Source organism: Coregonus clupeaformis, chromosome 8 (genome assembly GCF_020615455.1).
Source record: "Coregonus clupeaformis isolate EN_2021a chromosome 8, ASM2061545v1, whole genome shotgun sequence".
Taxonomy (NCBI): domain Eukaryota; kingdom Metazoa; phylum Chordata; class Actinopteri; order Salmoniformes; family Salmonidae; genus Coregonus; species Coregonus clupeaformis.
Genome location: NC_059199.1, coordinates 46,896,289 through 46,919,100, shown reverse-complemented (window position 1 = coordinate 46,919,100; position 22,812 = coordinate 46,896,289). Strand labels below are relative to the sequence as shown.

General features: G+C 43.7%; 1 protein-coding gene across 1 annotated transcript in view; it reads left to right on the top strand.

Annotated features, from left to right (window-relative positions):
* Positions 1-22,812, top strand: part of LOC121571845 (CUB and sushi domain-containing protein 3-like) — a 558,910-nt gene that overhangs the window by 101,161 nt on the left and 434,937 nt on the right. Inside the window, exon 4 of the mRNA XM_041883584.2 lies at positions 6,557-6,751. Within this exon, the coding sequence (XP_041739518.2) occupies positions 6,557-6,751 (195 nt within the window). The remainder of the gene's footprint in view (positions 1-6,556; positions 6,752-22,812) is intronic.

Sequence of the window (22,812 nt, the reverse complement as noted above, 5' to 3'; positions counted from 1 at the left end):
GGAGTGGCTTTGTAAGATGCATTTCAAGGTCCTGGAGTGGCCTAGCCAGTCTCCAGATCTCAACCCCATAGAAAATCTTTGGAGGGAGTTGAAAGTCCGTGTTGCCCAGCGACAGCCCCAAAACATCACTGCTCTAGAGGAGATCTGCATGGAGGAATGGGCCAAAATACCAGCAACAGTGTGTGACAACCTTGTGAAGACTTACAGAAAACGTTTGACCTGTGTCATTGCCAACAAAGGGTATATAACAAAGTATTGAGAAACTGTTATTGACCAAATACTTATTTTCCACCATAATTTGCAAATAAATTCATAAAAAATCCTACAATGTGATTTTCTGGATTTTTTTCCTCATTTTGTCTGTCATAGTTGACGTGTACCTATGATGTAAATTACAGGCCTCTCTCATCTTTTTAAGTGGGAGAACTTGCACAATTGGTGGCTGACTAAATACTTTTTTTCCCCACTGTATATTTGACCATGGCCTATAGAGCTCTGGTCAAAAGTAGTGCACTATATAGAGAATAAGGTGTAATTTGGGACGCACACATTGTGTAGCATCAATGTCATTAAATTTCACATTCCAGATTTCTGTTTAATCTACAGTTAGACATTGATTTTCTGTGGTTCCATTTTTCCATGGTCCATTCCTGCTCTCCGCTCTGTGGGTGGGTGGTTGCCAGGACTGCAGCAGAGCAGTCAGAGCCGTGAAGCAGCTAAAACCTCTGGAACACGTTTAGTGGTTTACAAAACGCACTCCAAAGTACATCCAAGTTTACAAATGCAATCGATAGACCTCGCATTAGCCAGCAGTCTGGACAGGAAGGCCGGAACATTGAGGAAAATACCCTGTCTGGCACCGTGGTAGGAGGGAGAGTCCTGGCCAGGTCCTGGGTCTATGGGCTGCCTATCAGCCTATCAGAGAGCAGAGCTGTGGCAGTAAGATGAAGATGAATGACTACAGGAGGCTGGAACTAGCACTCTTCAGATAAGCATACTCCAGAGAGGGACAGATAATTTGGCTGCTAAAGCCCCATCTTCCTTTGAAACACAATCAACCCCCAAGGTTGCTCTCCATCTACTGCAGCCCTACTCCAGTGCAGGGCTGGAGGCAGGCAGGCAGGCCAGACAAGAAAGCAGGAGAAAGTTGGCTGATTCGCCTTTTTTCGAACACCAGCCTCCCAGGACCTGGCCAGGACAATGAAGTTATTTATTTTACAATGATTATTACTGCGGTTAAGGCATGGTCCCTTTTGTGTCCTTCTGCCATTGTCAAAATGTCATGAGCAAGTCATAAAATGCTGAAATAGTTGTGAATGTACTTTGTGGTTTTGTCTTAGTGCTATTCAGGGGAAATGATGACAAGAATATGGTTGTTTTGACGGTAGTGTACCATTTTCAAGGTGTTGAGTAGTTCAGGCCCAGACTTCTCCATCTCTTTGTTGAGCTCTAAAACGGTCTCGTTCCCAATCTAAAGTAAACTTTGCATTTTCACTGGAGGCAGTACTCGGATGAATACTTCTGCCAGAGATGATAAATCTCTCTACACCAAATGTTCTACCTTGGGTGGGAGCTCAATTAATCTTTGTGTCGTCTTTAATTTTACATTTGGAGATATGAACTGCAGGTCTAGGAGATGTCAAAGAACTGAAACTACGCTGGACTTTTCCCCTAAATTCTCCGTCTTTGCATGGTTAAGCGGTTTGGCAAGTTTCTTCAAATACGTTTTGCTGCCTTTCAGTGACTCCCAATCTGGTCAGAATGCCCTTTTAGAAACAGTGACTGTTTCATAATTAAATCGTGGGCATTTATTACATATTAATGCAACATACAGATGATGTTGTTGTTGCGTAATACGTACACAGCACATAGTCTGGTGAATGATCTAAAGTTGTGTTAATGGATGTAAAATCCATTTTCCATGTGACAGAAAAGGTACTGACGTTATCATCCTAGAACAGACAGTCCCCCATAACTCATCCAATATCAAAATATTCATATTATGCTTTCTGGAAAATAGTATTTTGTAGAACAAACCCAAAGACAGCTGTATTTCTCCTCATTTAAATGGCTCTGAGGCACGTCTCTATGTCACACACACACACACACACACAAACACACACACACACAGTGAGTTGTCAGAGGTGAGGCAGGGCCACTGTTAAAGTTCTCAGGCACGTCTATTGTCACGCTAGTTTATCTACCCAGATTACCGAGAAGATTTGTGACCTTTACCGAATCCCACCTTAAGTTTTTTTCAAGTGTATGGTTTCTATTTGTGAATTAAAAAAGAGATAAACTAAATGCATCACTAACTTCTTCACAGAGCTAGAGAACCATGTGCTTGTTCACGGTCCAAGGTGTCTGTTTTCTCTCTCTCTTTCCCCCTCTCTCTCGCTCTCTTCCCCCCTCTCTCTCTCTCTCTCTCTCCCTCTCTCTCCCTCTCTCTCTCTCTCTCTCTCTCTCTCTCTCTCTCTCTCTCTCTCTCTCTCTCTCTCTCTCTCTCTCTCTCTCTCTCTCCCTCTCTCTCTCTCTTCTCTCTCTCTCTCTCTCTCTCTCTCTCTCTCTCTCTCTCTCTCTCTCTCTCTCTCTCTCTCTCTCTCTCTCTCTTCCCTCTCTCTCCCTCCCTCTCTCCCTCCTCTCTCTCTCTCTCTCTCTCTCTCTCTCTCTCTCTCTCTCTCTCTCTCTCTCTCTCTCTCTCTCTCTCTCTCTCTCTCTCTCTCTCTCTCTCTCTCTCTCTGTGTGTGTCATGTTATTTATTTCATTTTTTCTCCATTAATATCCCCGTGGGTTCCATGGACCATTGAGCTCTATCAATGGGAATGACTAAATATTAGCATTCTCAAGGCTCCTGTCCATGTTCCACTGACTCAGAACCATGATATCAATATCCCTATTAAAAATGGTAGTCATTCTGAACCATGATATCAATAACCCTAGTAGACAATGGTAGTCATTCAGAACCATTATATAAATAACCCTAGTAGACAATGGTAGTCTTTTACAACCATGATATAAATATCCCTAGTAGACAATGGTAGTCATTCAGAACCATGATATCAATATCCCTAGTAGACAATAGTAGTCATTCAGAACCATGATATCAATAACCCTAGTAGACAATGGTAGTCATTCAGAACCATTATATAAATATCCCTAGTAGGCAATGGTAGTCATTCAGAACCATGATATAAATATCCCTAGTAGACAATGGTAGTCATTCAGAACCATGATATCAATAACCCTAGTAGACAATGGTAGTCTTTCAGAACCATTATATAAATATCCCTAGTAGACAATGGTAGTCATTCAGAACCATTATATAAATATCCCTAGTAGACAATGGTAGTCATTCAGAACCATTATATAAATATCCCTAGTAGACAATGGTAGTCGTTCTAATAAAACAGAAGAGGTCACAATAGGAGGTGTTGCAAAGTGTGCTGCAGTCATTACTTCATGCCCATGAGCTCAGGAGCTCATCCACCACCAAACCAACACACACACACACACACTCACCGACACACTCAGACGCATGCACGTTCACACACACACACCCTGTAGGTATATGAGACTAATGATGATCTCCCATTGTTAAAAAGGAAGACACACACTGGCTGTCAGCCTAATGAGTCTGATTTCATTCAGGCTATTTTACAACATCAGGACCAAGGTAATTAGCACTATTAAATGAATGAAGTTGGCACGCCGATACCTGCAGAGATCCGTGTCTGTCACTGTGTGTGTCCCTCGGCTAGCTGAGTGTGTGTGTGTGTGTGTGTGTGTGTGTGTACACAGTATGTATGTGTGTTTGTGTGTGTGTGTCTGTATGTGTTAAGACTTTGTGTGTGTGTGTCTGTATGTAGAAAGACTCATGCACAGTAGACCATGTAACCCACCCCCTGGTAGTGTGAAGAGAAGGAACAGACTCTTTCCTCTTTGCCCTAAAGCCTTGCTCTAAAATCACAGAAAATAAGGATACAGTATGCTCTGACTGATGTGAAGATAATATACTCCATGATCAGACACACTTTTACGATTCCCCTCTTTCTTATTCCCAGTGTTCCCAGTGTGTTTTATTGGTAATAAGAGTCATTCCCCAGCAAATCCACTGAGAACTGTTCACCTGAGCATTAGTTGGCTGGCTGACACACTGGAATATAATGGGAGCAACCAGCGATGGCTAGCTGTACTTTTATCGGTCTACACTCACAGCCCTCTCTCTCTCTCTCTTACTCTCTCTCTCTCTCTCTCTCTCTCTCTCTCTCTCTCTCTCTCTCTCTCTCTCTCTCTCTCTCTCTCTCTCTCTCTCCCTCTCTCTCTCTCTCTTTCCCTATCTCTCTCTCTCTCTCTCTCTCTCTCTCTGTCTCTCTCTCTCTCTCTCTCTCTCGCTCTCTCTTTCTCTCTCTCTCTCGCTCTCGCTCTCTCTATATATACACTGCTCAAAAAATTAAGGGAACACTAAAATAACACATCCTAGATCTGAATGAATGAAATAATCTTATTAAATACTTTTTTCTTTACATAGTTGAATGTGCTGACAACAAAATCACACAAAAATTATCAATGGAAATCAAATGTATCAACCCATGGAGGTCTGAATTTGGAGTCACCCTCAAAATTAAAGTGGAAAACCACACTACAGGCTGATCCAACTTTGATGTAATGTCCTTAAAACAAGTCAAAATGAGGCTCAGTAGTGTGTGTGGCCTCCACGTGCCTGTATGACCTCTCTACAACGCCTGGGCATGCTCCTGATGAGGTGGTGGATGGTCTCCTGAGGGATCTCCTCCCAGACCTGGACTAAAGCATCCGCCAACTCCTGGACAGTCTGTGGTGCAACATGGCGTTGGTGGATGGAGCGAGACATGATGTCCCAGATGTGCTCAATTGGATTCAGGTCTGGGGAACGGGCGGGCCAGTCCATAGCATCAATGCCTTCCTCTTGCAGGAACTGCTGACACACTCCAGCCACATGAGGTCTAGCATTGTCTTGCATTAGGAGGAACCCAGGGCCAACCGCACCAGCATATGGTCTCACAAGGGGTCTGAGGATCTCATCTCGGTACCTAATGGCAGTCAGGCTACCTCTGGCGAGCACATGGAGGGCTGTGCGGCCCCCCAAAGAAATGCCACCCCACACCATGACTGACCCACCGCCAAACCGGTCATGCTGGAGGATGTTGCAGGCAGCAGAACGTTCTCCACGGCGTCTCCAGACTCTGTCACATCTGTCACATGTGCTCAGTGTGAACCTGCTTTCATCTGTGAAGAGCACAATGCGCCAGTGGCGAATTTGGCAATTTTGGTGTTCTCTGGCAAATGCACAACCCCCACAACCCTCTGCTGTAAGCACAACCCCCACCTGTAGACGTCGGGCCCTCATACCACCCTCATGGAGTCTGTTTCTGACCGTTTGAGCAGACACATGCACATTTGTGGCCTGCTGGAGGTCATTTTGCAGGGCTCTGGCAGTGCTCCTCCTGCTCCTCCTTGCACAAAGGCGGAGGTAGCAGTCCTACTGCTGGGTTGTTGCCCTCCTACGGCCTCCTCCACGTCTCCTGATGTACTGGCCTGTCTCCTGGTAGCACCTCCATGCTCTGGACACTACGCTGACAGACACAGCAAACCTTATTGCCACACCTCGCATTGATGTGCCATCCTGGATGAGCTGCACTTCCTGAGCCACTTGTGTGGGTTGTAGACTCATGCTACCACTAGAGTGAAAGCATCGCCAGCATTCAAAAGTGACCAAAACATCAGCCATGAAGCATAGGAACTGAGAAGTGGTCTGTGGTCACCACCTGCAAAACCAGTCCTTTATTGAGGGTGTCTTGCTAATTGCCTATAATTTCCACCTGTTGTCTATTCCATTTGCACAACAGCATGTGCAATTTATTGTCAATCAGTGTTGCTTCCTAAGTGGACAGTTTGATTTCACAGAAGTGTGATTGACTTCTCACTCTCTCTTTCTCTCTCACTCTCTCTAGATCTTTCTCTCTGTCCTTCTCTATCTCTGACTCTCTCACTGAAATATATCTATTCTTCCTGTCTCAGTGTCCTCGCTCTCTTTTTGACTCTTTCTTTTACTGGAATACTGCACACATCTCTCCCTTTTCTACAGTATCTTCTCTCTCAGCCAGTATATGGTTATCATGTCTTGCTCTCCCAGCATGAAGCTAAAGCTGAACCCAACCCACCCAGCACAATGTAAACGCCCTTGGCTGTTTCCACTGTGTCTTTACCTTCAGATGTGCAGTCAAGTTCCATGTGAATGCAGCACTGAACTGCATGTAATGCCAGTGAGGGAGCCGCTGACATTTTCAGACTGGCTTGATACTCAGTTGAGTTGAGAAACATGAGAGAGAAGGAGAGAGGGAGGGATGGAGGGAGGAGAGAGAAAGAGAGAAAGAGGGGGAGAGAAAGAGGTAAGGAGGGAGGGAGGGAGGGAAAACCAACCATGTTTAATTTCTTACACAATGGGGTACTTTACATGCCTAACGTTATGCCTAACGTGTGCATAACAACTGTCTCCCATCTCTCATCTCCCCGTCAGAACTGCAGATCAGTGCCTGTGGAAACCCCGGGGTTCCTCCCAAAGGCATCCTGGTCGGGACACGCTTTAACGTGGGGGACAAGATCCACTACAGCTGTGTAACTGGGTACGTTCTGGACGGGCACCCCCAGCTCACCTGTGTCACCAATGCAGAGAAGGGTGCCGTGTGGGACTTCCCTGTGCCCATCTGCAGAGGTGAGTGTCCATGCCCTGGCCTGTTACTGTGTGTGTGTGTGTGTGTGTGTGTGTGTGTGTGTGTGTGTGTGTGTGTGTGTGTGTGTGTGTGTGTGTGTGTGTGTGTGTGTGTTTGTCACAGTGTGTGTGTGTGTTTGTCACAGTGTCAGTGACAGCTGCATGCTAACGATATGGGAGTGTGTCTGTATAGATGGTAGGCTGTGTGTATGGCAGATGTGTGATAGATTTGTTCAAATGTGGTTGTGTTTCCTTTGCATCTGTGGGTGTTCATCTGTGAAAGTTTGTGTGTGCATGTCTGTGTCCCTTTTGTGTTTTTGTGTAACCTATTGATGAGGAGAAAATGTGTGGGTGTGTACGTGTGTGCGGTTTGTGAGAGAGAGAGAGAGAGAGAGAGAGAGAGACAAAGAGTACATGCACGTGCGTGGCCAGGTATCTGTAAGAGAGCATTCTGACCATGTAAACCATCCTATCATCTGAATAGTCTCAGAGTGGATAGTTTTGAAGAATGTTCAGACAGTTTATTAGTAACAAGTATGTGGACACCTGCTCGTCAGACATCTCATTCCAAAATCATGGGCATTAATATGGAGTTGGTCTCCTCTTTGCTGCTATAACAGACTCCACTCTTCTGGCAAGGCTTTCCACTAGATGTTGGAACATTGCTGCAGGGACTTGCTTCCATTCAGCCACAAGAGCATTAGTGAGGTCTGGCACTGATGTTGGGCTATTAGGCCTGGCTCGCAGTTCATCCCAAAGGTGTTCGATGGGGTTGAGGTCAGAGCTCTGTGCAGGCGAGTCAAGTTCTTCCAACCAATCTCAACAAAGGTTTATTTTAACCCTTTGTTTTGATATCCAATTGGTAGTTACAGTCTTGTCCTATCGCTGCAACTCCCCTACAGACTCATGAGAGGCGAAGGTCAAGAGCCATGCGTCCTCCGAAACATGACCCTGCCAAGCCGCACTGCTTCTTGACACAATGCTCGCTTAACCCAGAAGCACCCAATATGTCAGAGTAAACACTGTCCAGCTGGCAGGTCCCCGGCCTGCCACAAGGAGTCGCTAGAGCACAATGGGACAAGGAAATCCCGGCCGGCCAAACCCTCCCCTAACCCGGACGATGCTGGGCCAATTGTGCGCCGCCTCATGGTTATCCCGATCACGGCCGGCTGTGACACAGCCTGGGATTGAACCCGGGTCTGTACTGACGCCTCATGCACTGCAATGCAGAGCCTTAGACCGCTGCGCCACTCGGGAGGCCACTCAACAAATTATTTCTGTATGGACCTAGCTTTGTGCACAGGGCATTGATGCTGAAACAGGAAAGGGCCTTCCCCAAACTGTTGCCACAAAGTTGGAAGCACAGAATAATCTAGAATGTCATTGTATGCTGTAGCGTTAAGATTTCCCTTCACTGGAACTACGGGGCCTAGCTGAGCAATGAAAAACAGCCCCAGAACATTATTCCTCCTCCACCAAACTTTACAGTTGACACTACGCATTCGGGCAGGTAGTGTTCTTCTGGCATCTGCCAAACTCAGATTCGTCCATCAAGACTGCCAGATGGTGAAGCATGATTTGTCACTCCAGAGAACATGTTTCCACTGCTCCAGAGTCTAGTGGTGGCGAGCTTTACACCACTGCAGCCGACGCTTGGCATTGCACATGGTGATCTTATTCTTGTCTGCGGCTGCTCGGCCATGGAAACTCATTTCATGAAGCTCCTGACGAACAGTTTTTGTGCTGATGTTGCTTCCAGAGGCAGTTTGGAACTCGGTAGTGAGTGTTGCAACTGAGGACAGACGATTTTTACGAACTACGTGCTTCAGCACTCGGCGGCCCCGTTCTGTGAGCTTATGTGACCTACCAATTCGCGGCTGAGCCGTTGTTTCTCCTAGACATTTACACTTCACAATAACAGCACTTACAGTTGACCGGGGCAGCTCTAGCAGGACAGAAATTTGACGAACTGACTTGTTGGACAGGTGGCATCCTATGACTATGCCACATTGAAAGTCACTGAGCTCTTCATTAAGGTCATTCTACTGCCAATGTTTGTCTATGGAGATGGCATGGCTGTGTGCTCGATTTTATACATCTGTCAGCAACGGGTGTGGCTGAACTAGCCGAATCCAACTCATTTGAAGGGGTGTCCACATACTTTTGTATATATAGTGTAGTTCAGAGTGGCATCTATAGAAAACAGAATCCATTTTCCCATTAGACAAAAGCCAAGGCTGTCTCCTCTGTCACTGTGAATCAACTGTGATGGCAGTGAGACACAGAATAGAATCACAGTTGTGAGCAGACAGGATATTTTCCATGAGAGCTGGGGACAGTTATGCATAAACCACGACACTATCAGCATAGAGGAATACACACAAATACACCATCAGCATAGAGGAATACACACAAATACACCATCAGTATAGAGGAATACACACAAATACACCATCAGTATAGAGGAATACACACAAATACACCATCAGTATAGAGGAATACACACAAATACACCATCAGTATAGAGAGGAATACACACAAATACACCATCAGTATAGAGGAATACACACAAATACACCATCAGTATAGAGGAATACACACAAATACACCATCAGTATAGAGGAATACACACAAATACACCATCAGTATAGAGGAATACACACAAATACACCATCAGTATAGAGGAATACACACAAATACACCATCAGTATAGAGGAATACACACAAATACACCATCAGTATAGAGGAATACACAAATACACCATCAGTATAGAGAGGAAGAAGCCTGTGATCCGCTCCACTTGCTTTAAACACACCCAGATTTATTGTTCCTGTGTTAGGGCCAATTATAATGTGCATTATCCATGACCATTTTCAAATAAGAGCCTCTTCATAGACAGCCGTGTGCCTCCGCCTGCTATGTCCTTAATAATGAATCTCAGATGACAGCAACGTGCATCATGTTTCCCTTCTGTCTGGTGCACACGAGACTGGATAGAATTACCAGAGCCCCAGTCAATGGAGTAATTGCAAAACAAGTATTAACGTTACCCCTCCCTCCAGCAATGCAATGCCATCCTGCAAATAAGTGCATATTAAAATAAACTATTAAGTGATCCGTAATTGAACTAGGTTCTTTAGAAAAAGGTGAAATGAAACAGAAATTGGTTGGAGTAGCAAGCCTGGACCATTTCAGTGAGTGAAATTGGAAGGGTAGAGGGTCAGAGGGAAAATAAACCCTGATCCATCGGCATTATGAACCTATTATCTGTGTCAGCCTTTGGGCATTCAGCATGCGGTTATGAATAAGCACAGAGTAAAGTGAGGCTGTGGTCAAAGGTAGTGCACTATAAAAGGAATAGGGTTCCATTTAGGATGCAGACTGTATATACAGCATGTTAAATATACTGTATACTGTACAATAAAATCATGTTCATATTGTCCTCATGACATTGGTTGTGAATAAGTTAATCACGTCGTAGTCTATTCTATCGGCATTTCAATCTTTCTAGAATGCATCAGGGTGACTTCTGGCAATGGATAAGTACTAAGTGACTTTAGCTCAGTGGAATGTCGTCAATCACAAATCACATATGTGTTCAGGAGGTTGCGTGACACACCACTGAACCGTATCCTACATGCTCTTAATAGATGCTCAGCCTGCAATTTATTGTCCCAGATCAGATCATGTGATACCTCTTTACATCTAGAATTCAATCACCAATAATTTCCTGTTTAAATGGAAGAAGAACTCAAAATGGCCCCCACATCTTTAATAGAAGGTGGGAGGCCATCGGTTCCATCACAATCGGTCGGGTGAATTATCTTGAGTAAAGAAATGTATGCATAACCACAAGCTAGCACTCCGAAGATCATCTAGAAATGTACATTCCTGACTGGGGCTTGTGCGCTTTGTATATTAGTGGGCCAGGGAGCCGCTCGCTGAGGGCTAATGTGATGAGAATCTCAATGGCTGATCTGCTGCCTGCCAAGACCCTGGCATTGGTACAAATTGATTTTTTTGCAGGCATTCTTCAACCCTCAAATAGAAATGAGAGACTATTTTGCTGAGTTGAAGCCCAACTACCCATTCCCTGGACATCATAAGAGAGGCATTTTCCTTGCATGAATGTTTGAGGCGGGAAACGTAATACATACACTGACAAAACTCCAAATTAGATTGGGAGGAGTTGAATGGGAAATACTCTCTGCTGTATATATGTGTGTGTGTGTGTGTATGTGCACTGTAAAAAAAACATTTTTCAACTAAAAACTGTATTATGAAGTAACTGGTTCCACATTCTTTTTTTTGGTTTACTCAACATTTCGGTCAAAGTGTTAAAAAACGTAAAATGTTTAGTTGGCCCAAAACGTAGGCAAAAATGCAATAATCTTAAAATGATGTGTTTGCTCATATGTTCATTCAACTAGACATTTTTATTTGGGCATCTTACCCCCCCCCAAAATGCTATGGAACTAGTTACACACACAGTGCTTTTAACATACAATATTTTCAACACGTTGACATACATGCTTACATTGTGCGTGTTCATTCATACAGTAATTAATATTCAACATGCCGTCACCTGGGATTTGAACTCACAACCTTTTAATTCATAGCATTCCAATCGTCCTGCTACGCCACCATGTCTGTCAATAACTTAATCACCTGTATTGCTACACTTTGCACTTCAAAGTGAACTTCAGCTCTGTTAAAAGTACACTCAAGAAAAACTATTGTATTTATCATAGTGATTAAGGAGTACCATTAAAACAGAGTAATATTCCCCACCAACATCAGACAACTATACAGAAAAACCAACAATTTCTTAAATAGAAAAATCTAATCAATGATGAGAGAATAGTCAGATTCACTGATAATTGAAACAGACATGGTTGTGTAGCAGGAAGACTGTGAGAGCTTGTGAGTTCAAATCCCAGGTGAGGACATGTTGAATAATAATTACTGTATAAATTAATTTGCACAATGTCAACGTGTGTCAAATATATACGTAGAAAACATTGTATGTTAAAAGCATGGTATGTGTGTAACCAGTTGCACAGCCTTTTTTAATAAAAATTTCCAAATTATAATTTATAGTTGAATTAACATATGAGACAAGTTGGGCAAACACTATTTTCAATTGACTGAATTTTTGCCAACGTTTTCTCAAATTGGAGCTAAGTTTGGGCCAACTTTTTTTTCTTTTTTTTTATGCACATTTCTTCTATTAAAACAGTGGGAGCACCCTTAGTGCTTTACAGAATGATTTAGTGTTTTCGTATTTAGTCCTATATAAATGTCAGTGCAATGTTAAAATGTTACAGTACAGTTTAATGAATGCACACACAGCTTGATGTTTAAAAGCTTAAAACAACTTTATTATAATGGGATCCTTTATAAAGCATGACATGCAGTTTAGTGTGAATGCTATGACAAATATTTTAATTAATACCATAATGCAAGTCTAATCAGTGCCCCACACCTCCCAGCATTAATAATTGCCAATATAACTACAGTCGTGGTTCCAAAAACGTTCAGTAGATATTTCTGTTTAACAGTGGTCTGATCTACTTTAGAACAGTATTTAATTTGTTTCGAGAACAGTTTTAAAATCCAACATCTTTGGCTGCGTTTACACAGGCTGCCCAATTCTAATATTTTTTCACAAATTGGTCTATTGACCAATCAGATGAGCTCTTTTGACAATAATTGGGAAAAATATCAGAATTGGGCTGCCTGTGTAAACGCAGCCTAGGATGCCTATCTGGAATCTTCATTAGTGCGTGCTGCCAAGCTCACTTTGGGCAGTGTGACTTCAATCTGCCAGGCCTGAAATAGCATCTCTCTCTGTTAAGCTTTGTAATCTCAATATGGGTGGGGAAGAAAAAAACATTAAAAATCCCAGTGTTTAGTTAAAGACATGCTCCAGAACTTTGGTGGGTACTACATTTTTTTTTCAACCTCCCACTTTGGGCTGGATGTGTCAATGTATAGTTCATAAATGTATAATCTATGAGCATAATTACTGCCTTACCTCAATTAGCCGCGAAATCCATAGTTTGAAAGTGACTGTTTTTCTAGAATCTGTGCTGTGACATTTTCCCTACAATTTCAGTTCCACCAATGAGCTTCAGCCCCTCGCCATTTCAGTGACAGCTAGCAAGTGGCACACACAGTAGAGAAAGAGAGCAAGAATGTGGTGTACATATCTGCACATATGTGACGTAGTACACAATTATCTGGGACCACTAATGACTCGTGAACGCTACTTTCAGAACTACTGGCTAAAAAGTATACAAAAGGAAAACCGAGTAAGCATTTTACTGAAGAGCAAAAAAAAAAAAAAGAAGAAATCAGATAAGCTTGCCAAGCAGTGCCAATGCGTTGCTCTAAGCCACGGATCATTGGGCATTACCAAATCAACTTGAATTCATGGAGGAAAAAGCATCTTGATGTCTTCTTTATGGACATGCAGACACCATATGGAAAACATAGGAAAGTGCAAATTAAAGTCAAATTTTCTCTTCCATATGCATTATGCAAATTTCAAGTCGTTCATCTGCCACTTATCTAATCCAGGCATTGAAGTATTTATTTCACTTAAAATCTAGATAAATGTCTTCGGCTCTAAACTAAAACATGTAGAGTGAAGGGTTGGTGGCACACAGTGCATTTGATCTCCATCGTTGGACAGTTCTTAGTGATGGAAAACGTAATCAGATTACTGACTTGTGTCACGATAGATGAAATAATCCGATGATAGATTGCTGTGATGGAGCAGCTCCTGTGATCTTGCTAGACACATTAACAGCTCAAATTGATGAATACTCTGTCTACTCCATGTCTCGTTGTGTTCCTTGTGTAAAATAGGCTACCTATCATTGCGTCAGAAGGAGCGCTATTGGTATCCTCACTTTACATGGATAAGAGTAGCCTTAAGAAAATCGTCATACAACCCTTGTTAATCAATTTTCCCCCATTATTAATACACACTAACTACTAATGTTTAGGGAGGTGTTATTCCCATAGACTGTAAAAAGAAAATGGACGCAGCCATTGATGACGTCACCCCATTGTTTCCTATGTGAAGTCTCAGTGGCTGATTTGAATATCAGGAAGTGCCGAGTTAGTGTGTTGCCATCTTGCTTCATGGAACTGCACCCTCTCATTGAGTATCTCAAGTTGAAGGCTGACCAGGGTACTGCAGGCTGGTAGCAACTCAGTTATCCTTAGAACTACTTCTGTGTGCGATTAAAAAATAATCGGTTCAAGGACATACATCTGGTGTAATAGTAGCAATTACTGGCAACATGATTGTCTTAGAAAAATTGTTTTCTTTACATGAATATTGACCACAAAGATTGCCATTTTCCCATTCCCTATAATGGGGGATCCTGCTTTATGGACACAACAGCCTGCAGTACCGCAGTCGGCATTAACTTCAAATCCAAATCCAAATCAAATTTTATTGGTCACTTACACATATTTAGCAGATGCTATTGCTGGTGTAGCGAAATGCTTGTGTTCCTACCTCCAACAGTGCATTAGTATCTAACAATTCTCAACAATACACACAAATCTAAAAGTAAAAGAATGAAATATATAAATATATAAATATTAGGACGAGCAATGTCAGAGTGGCATTGACTAAAATACAGTAGACTACAGTATATACATATGAAATGAGTAAAGCATTATGTAAACATTATTAAAGTGACTAGTGTTCCATTATTAAAGTGACGAGTGATTCCATGACTATGTACATAGGGCAGCAGCCTCTATGGTGCAGGGTTGAGTAACCAGGTGGTAGCCGGCTAGTGATGGCTATTTAACAGTCTGATGGCCTTGAGATAGAAGCTGTTTTTCAGTCTCTCAGTCCCAGCTTTGATGCACCTGTACTGACCTCGCCTTCTGGATGAAAGCAGGGTGAACAGGCCGTGGCTCAGGTGGTTGGTGTCTGTGATGATATTTTTGGCCTTCCTGTGACATCGGGTGTTGTAGGTGTCCTGGAGGGTAGACAGTGTGCCCCCTAAGACCACATCACCCTCTGGAGAGCCCTGCGGTTGCGGGTGGTGCAGTTGCCGTACCAGGCAGTGATACAGCCCGACAGGCTCTCAATTGTGTCCTCTTGTGAGGGTCTTAGGGGCCAAGCCACATTTCTTCAGCCTCCTTAGGTTGAAGAGGCTCTGTTGCGCCTTCTTCACCACACTGTCTGTGTGGGTGGACCATTTCAGATTGTCAGTGCTGGGTACTCCGAGGAACTTGAAGCTTTTCACCTTCTCTACTGCGGTCCCGTCGATGTGGATATGGGCGTGCTCCCTCTGCTGTCTCCTGAAGTCCACGATCAGCCCCTTCGTTTTGTTGACGTTGAGAGATAGGGTATTTTCCTGTCACCACTCCGCCAGGGCCCTCACCTCCTCCCTGTAGGCCGTCTCATCACTGTTGGTAATCAGGCCTACTACTATTGTGTTGTCTGCAAACTTGATGATTGAGTTGGAGGCGTGCTTGGCCACGCAGTCATGGGTGAACAGAGTGTACAGGAGGGGGCTGAGCATGCACCCTTGTGGGGCCCCTGTGTTGAGGATCAGCGTAGTGGTGTTGTTTCCTACCTTCACCGTCATGGGGCGGCCCGTCAGGAAGTCCAGGACGCTGTTGCACAGGGAGGGGTTCAGACCCAGGGCCCCAAGCTTAATGATGAGCTTGGAGGGTACTATGGTGTTGAAGACTGAGCTATAGTCAATGAACAGCATTCTTACATAGGTATTCCTCTTGTCCAGATGGGATAGGGCAGTGTGCAGTGCTATGGCGATTGCATCGTCTGTGGATCTATTGGGGCGGTATGCAAGTGGGTCTAGGGTGACAGGAAAGGTGGAGGTGATATGATCCTTACCTATCCTCTCAAAGCATTTCATGATGACAGAAGTGAGTGCTACGGGGCAATAGTCATTTAGTTCAGTTACCTTTGCATTCTTGGGTACAGGAACAATGGTGGACATCTTGAACCAAGTGGGGACAGCAGACTGGGATAGGGAGAGATTGAATATGTCTGTAAACAATCCAGCCAGCTGGTCTGCGCATGTTCTGAGGACGCGGCTAGGGATGCCGTCTGGGCCGGCAGCCTTGCGAGGGTTAACACGGAGAATGAGAGCCCACAGTCCTTCAAAGCGGGAGAAGAAGGTGTTTAGCTTGTCCGGGAGCAAGACATCAGTGTCCATGACGTGGCTGGTTTTCCCTTTGTAATCCGTGATTGTCTGTAGACCCTGCCACATATGTCTCATGTCGGAGCTGTTGAATTGCGACTCCACTTTGTCTCTGTACTGACATTTTGCCTGTTTGATTGCCTTACGGAGGGAATAACTACACTGTTTGTATTCAACCATATTCCCAGTCACCTTGCCGTGGTTAAATGCGGTGGTTCGCGTTTTCAGTTTTGTGCGAATGCTGCCATCTATCCACGGTTTTTGGTTTGGGTAGGTTTTAATAGTCACAGTGGGAACAACATCCCCTATACACTTCCTGATGAACTCAGTCACTGTGATGTTCATCAGGAAGAGGGGGCAGTCGTACTCCCCTGGTTATTCCCAAATCGTAACACAATTAATAACAGTTTATGGAAACACCAACACTGAAATAAATGACGATACAACAACAAAAATCTACCCCCACTCTAACCTCCTCAACCCCTACTGGGGAATGATTTAACATTTTCGATTTTTCTATTACAAGTTCTTTATTGCAGCTTTCAGGCAATACAGCTTGGGTTTGCAGGTTCGAGTGGGCTGGAGCCTGTGGCAGAGAGAGTTGGTGAGGCCTGTTGTGAATCCGTAAAATCGTCATGACAGTGCTGCTGTCCAGGTATAGCAAGAGGCCCAGGGAGGTTCTTTAATCTGCTCAGCTCTGCTTTTCCAGTTCTGCTGTGCTGGGGTGACAACATCCTCCAACAGTATTACCAGGTATTACTGTCAATACTTGTCATCCAGCTAACCACAACTTACACCTGGAATCCCATTTCCCATAAACCAGCTCAACCCAGTCCTAACATCCACAGGCCTGGACAAAAACAGAAGGTACTACATACACAACTGCCAAATCAATGGCACTTTTTGGTAACAGGGGGACATCTAGACACCTTCCAGCTAGGCTTTCAGGATGTTTTGAGCCAATAATAAATAAAGCGTGTGTGTGTGTGCGTGCGAGTGTGTGTGCGTGTGTGTGTGTGTGTGTGTGTGTGCGCGAGTGTTTGTGCGTACGTGTGTGTGTGCGTGTGTGTTTCCATGTGCAGTGTAGTCACAGATACCAGAACAGTAAACTGGTCTGATGCGAAGCAGCAATGAATGGTGCCAGCCGTGGTCACAGCGCTGCTCCAGCCCTAATCATAGTCCTATAAACCAGCACCGAGCACTGCACTGCCTTCCTACAGATGTAGAGGCAGGTTGGGTAAACCCCAGTAACATTTTGGCTATAAATATGCATTACATAACACTGCTTTTCTTCATCCTGCTCCATGCATCAGAACACACGTCCAGTATATCTGGAATAAATAACCAGGTTATAATGGTAATTTGCAGTTACATGATATAATCGCAGCTTTCAGAGATTATATAATAGCTTGAGAGAGTGGATAAGTGGGGGAAAGCAGTGAAATGAGGAGCATTGGAAAATAGTTATAGCCAATTACAGAATAAACCAGATTTCAGTCTTTCTGGACCATACTTTGATTGGTTCCACGACCGTGATGTTCACCCTGACTTCTCTTGTGTAGGTTTGGATTGTCACTACTTCTGCATAGTTTATAGGATGCCAATCCCTAGCATCAACTTAAAGGCTGTGGTTAGATCAAATACATTTACAGCCTAAAATTAGCTCTCTTTCAGTCACACGGAATTCCTTGATGTGTATTACAACCATGATAATTTGACATTCCAACTCTGAGCCCGAACGACAAGGTTTTGATGCAGCTTTAATTATCTTAAATTTAAATATCTTTAATTTTGATAGCGCCAGTTGGGCTTTTTCAAGAAGCTGAAATCAGCCGACATTTGGACTTAGAAGCGCGTCACTTTTCTCGTATCTCTTAGCCCTGAGGTCCTGACAGCCAAGGGACCACCTGCTTAACGATCTAAATCCCATAGCTTTTAACAAGCCTGTTTAAGTGGGAGCTGACATCCACACTACTCCAGTTATACATGCTGAGCACCATGCAGGCAGCAACCCAACATAGCTGAGGAAGCATGCATTTACGCTGGGTTGGCTGAATCTGTCTCACGCAGCCTGTACTACTAAATAATTGTGACATACAGTATGATTTATCGGTAGGGCTCTAAATTAGCACTGGTGCTCCCCTTTAAAAAAGTTAGGAGCACAACATCAAATCTAGGAGCACCAGAATACTGTATATATATTTTTTTATTGATTGCGATATAGCTTATTGGGCCTATATGAATTCACAGCTAGGCTGCCCATCACGGCTGAAACAGATCAGCACCTTCTCCTCCACAAAGTTAGGCTGCCCATAACGACTGAAACAGAGAAGTACCTAGCCAGTTGTTTTGCTCTACCCTTAGGCAGCCCTGCAATCTGAAGGCCACATACCGTAAGCCTATGTACACGGCCCAGACTGCCAAATATCAATGCCACCAACTTGCATTGGTATCCCAGGCTGTCTAAGAGTGATATGAGAGGCTATTTAGGGAGCATGTCTGAAAAGGCCTGCTCCATGTAACAATCGAATGAGCAGCCCACTTCCAAAGTCAACAGCCCCTTCTGGCCTCCCCTCACAACAACAATATCTGGCTTATTCTGCATATAAGAAATCACATTATCATCTACATCAAACCAGGCTCCTCTGATAAGAGAATGTTTGTGTATGTGTGATGTTGGTGAGACCACCTGTCTCACCACAGTAGCTACCAGGTCGACCAGCGTGTCATGTCTTGCAAAATACAAGTCTTAGTATGAACTGCAACCACGAACCGCACACACAAACACACTTTAATGTGCTAATGCCGCCTGGGTTTGCACTTGTCCTCCGCATAGCTAATCCAGTACAGCTGTGTTGTGTCTGCCTCTGGCCTACCCTCTGGACACATTGTTAAGTAATTGCTCCCTAAAGACATACTCCTATATTGAACCCAACAGCTGTTTAACTAACTATATTGGAACAGGGAATGGCACTCGCCACATGGTATAACAATGAGATAGCATTAGTCGTTTGTGTGTAGAATAAGAAATACAAAAATAGCTCATATTCACTTACTCACTGAGCTCTACAGTATGTTATTAATAATAATACTATGTAATATAGTGTATGCCATTTAGCAGACGCTTTTATCCAAAGCTGGTGTAAGCATTTTGCTACATCGTTTATACCTGCTGTAACCGTGTACTTAATGAATACACTTTCATTTGATTTGAAAACGACTTCATGCATGCATACATTTTACGTACGGATGGTCACGGGAATCGAATCCACTATCCTGGTGTTGCAAGCACCATGCTCAATCAACTGAGCTACAGAGGACCACATGTTGTGTGTTCTAAGTCAATACAGTGTCAGGAGCAAAGATACAGGGTCTCCTAAATCATATTACTTTCCCTATTGGTTCCATTGTTTTCCGAACTGAATTCATTTCTCTATTGTATTACTTATCTAGTGGTTAGGCTGAAAATCACAGGCCAAAGGATACTGGACTATTCTACCACAATGAATAGTAAATAGTCACTTAGAATAGGTGCTTTAATGGGCTTAGTGTTTTCTCATCCACTCCCTTTTTCTTCCTAGTTCACCTATAGTGTTCTTGGCCCTGCTACTCAGTACTATACACCCATGGTCATTTAGAGGCCTTGGACTGGACTGGCATGTGGGAATGTTGGCAGGCATTCACCTCCACCAGCCTCAAGTAGCTAACAAAAGAGTGCGTACCAAATAGCACACTATTCCCTATGTAGTGCACCACTTTTGACCAGAGCCTTGGTCAAAAGTAGTGCACTATATAGGGAATAGGGTGCCATTTGGGACAAACACAAACAACAAACACACCACCCTTGAGAGAGAAGAATCAACCATCACTCACGCTCTTGTAAGGAGGTGATCCTGATCTTTAGATCGCTATCTATCTGAGTCCCATTAACTTAGATCAAATCATGGTATCGATAATGATGTCGATGTATCAGGTGCCTTTGGAAGATCTCCAGGCAATTTAATCGTGTTTTGGGGACATAGTCATGTCGCTGTCAATACTCAACAATGACATGACTATAATATATAATATTGGCCTGGGTGATGAATGTCAGACATTTAGGACAGAGTACACACCACATCCCAGTCGAGAGAGCCCAGACAGGGATATATTAAACCAATTATACAGAGAAGGAATTAGGAAATGGGCAATGTGTGAGCGGGCCAGGTGGCCAGAATTATGGGGTTAACACTCCCAATCTCCCTTGGTTATATAAACTCTACAGGGCCTTGGGCCAAAGTAAGTAAGACATCCATTATACTTCCTGGTATGAGAGAGGTCACCTTCACGTTCTCTCCGGTTACACCAAGCATTCTTTTAAAGTATACCCTGGTGTTGGAGATTGTTTTGTGTACTCTAAAGGTCTTGGTCCAAAGAAAGAGATCCATCCGTTTAACGTCCTTGTATGAGAGAGGGCACCTTCCAATCCGAAGCATACATTACCTCCAGATACAACGGCAAGCATTATTTTATAGTATACTATGGTGTTGTAGATTATCTGGTGTACCGAATCATTTAGTCATAGTGTTATGGTGCGGCTTGACGGCTGGCAGCGCAATCAAAAGCACTGAAAGAAGATGCATGAGGTAATGTGTTCTGCATGATTGGGTTACGTCCTGATACTCACTGTGTAATGGATCTACTGTTTCTACTTTGCTTTGCGGGTTCTGATTCTGATTGTCATTGCTGCATGGTGCTATTGACAGTTCTAAAGGGCGTGCTGCTCCAAAAGGATCTTCTTTATTAGATAGAAATGAATGCCACAAGGAACAGAAACAGGACATTTGTTTTAGTTTGCAGTATTGTTGTCTCTGGAGAACTGGGTGGGGAGAATACATTTTAAAAACACTGGGGCTGGATATTTGTCAGGTCGTTTAATGGAAGTGTTGGCATGTCTTTGTTTGTTAAGTGAACTCAAACCTCAAACCCGGTTTAATATTAATTCAACGTCTACCTAATAATATGCCATTTAGCAGACGCATTTATCCAAAGCAACTTACAGTCATGTGTGCATACATTTTTACGTATGTGTGGTCCTGGGGATCGAACCCACTACCCTGGCATTACAAGCGCCATGCTCTACCAATTGAGCTACTGAGGACCACAACGAACCTGAACAAACCCTCTTCCCCCTTATTTGAAAGAAGGCCTGTTCAGCCAGTTGATCTATTTATAAGTAAGACCTTATGACAGTGAGGCATTATATTTAGGGCAGTTAATATTAGACACAAAGCGACTGGCCTGACAGAACTTTGATCACGGCCCTGGAACAAATCCATGCACCAAACATTTCTCTCTCTCTGTCTCTCTCTGTCTCTCTCTGACACTCTACTCTCCCTCTCTCTCTCTCTCTGTCTCTCTGTCTCTGTCTCTCTCTCTCTCTCTCTCTCTCTCTCTCTCTCTCTCTCTCTCTCTCTCTCTCTCTCTCTCTCTCTCTCTCTCTATGTCTCTCTCTCTCTCTCTCTCTCTGTCTCTCTCTCTCTCTCTCTCTCTCTCTCTCTGTCTCTCTCTCTCTCTCTCTCTCTCTCTCTCTCTCTCTCTCTCTCTCTCTCTCTCTCTCTCTCTCTCTCTCTCTCTCTCTCTCTCTCTCTCTCTCTCTCTCTCTCTCTCTCTCTCTCTCTCTCTCTGTCTCATCATCAGATTAGTGTTAACTTGGGTGCTCTAAAAATACTTCTGGGTTTACGGTTAACAAATTGCCGTTGTCCGTTATCTTCCTCTCCCAGTGCCGTAGTATATCCTTCCTGCCTCGCTAGCCTCAAACACTGTATATGATGAGAGCTGTGCAACTGTCTGTATCCATGGTGATAACTATAAGCGAGGGGCCTGTCCAAAGCCTGGGTAATTATGACAGATGCATGTTTTATCAGAGAGCATCAGCATTAGGATTCAAATGGCAGGCAGCTAAACAGCATATGCATACAACAGGCCTATAGCTGATACCCCCATGGATGGAAATACACGGTTTTAGAGAGAGGAATGTGGTAGGTTACATTCACGTTTATCACCACTACTCCGAATTGACCTGTCAGCAGAGGTTTTGTTTGTGGTGCCTTATTTTTGTTTACAATTAATTACCTAGATGGATTCTAGAATCTTCCCTTATTGTTCGAATCTGCTTTCAGGGACAATATCCGAGAATCATAATTTCAGCGTCTGTGGATAGAGGGTTCAGAGCAATGCTGATGTAAGCCAGAAGGCTCATTTAGACACTAAATGGTTCTGGATGTTCAGGACAATGTCCAGAAATTGTGCCCTCATTCGAGGCTTTATGCCAGAAGAGCACATTAAGCTGGGACAAATAAATTGTGTCCCCGTCCATATACTGTTAAAAACAGCTGTAAATACTAACTAGGCAAGTTGTTTTTCCCTATCACCCACAATCCTCCACTTAGATAGATAATGCAAACATGATATGAGTAGGCCAAAATATCTTAACAGGTACAGTATATACTGTATTTAACAGAAATATCTTATCAGACCTACCTTTCAATGTCTACCAAAGTTACGTTTCAAATACTTTCACATCAGTTCCAGGTATGTTCAGGACATAACCTTATTTAACTTTTCTCAAAATAATCTCTTAATCCACTTGTCTCTAAAAAGTCTGTCACACACACCTCAAGGCATCTTCCTCTTCCCCCTTTTACCAACCATCTTCTCTGAGGTTCCTTTGTTCTGCCTGCCCACAGTTGATGCTCGGGGACAGGGGGATGTTGACAGTTTAATGCTGGGCTTGCCCACGTCGGCTCCCTCTCCAGCTCTCCTGTCAGAACCTCACCTGTGGAGCACGCTCGCCGTGATGAGCCGGGCTTAGAGTGGGA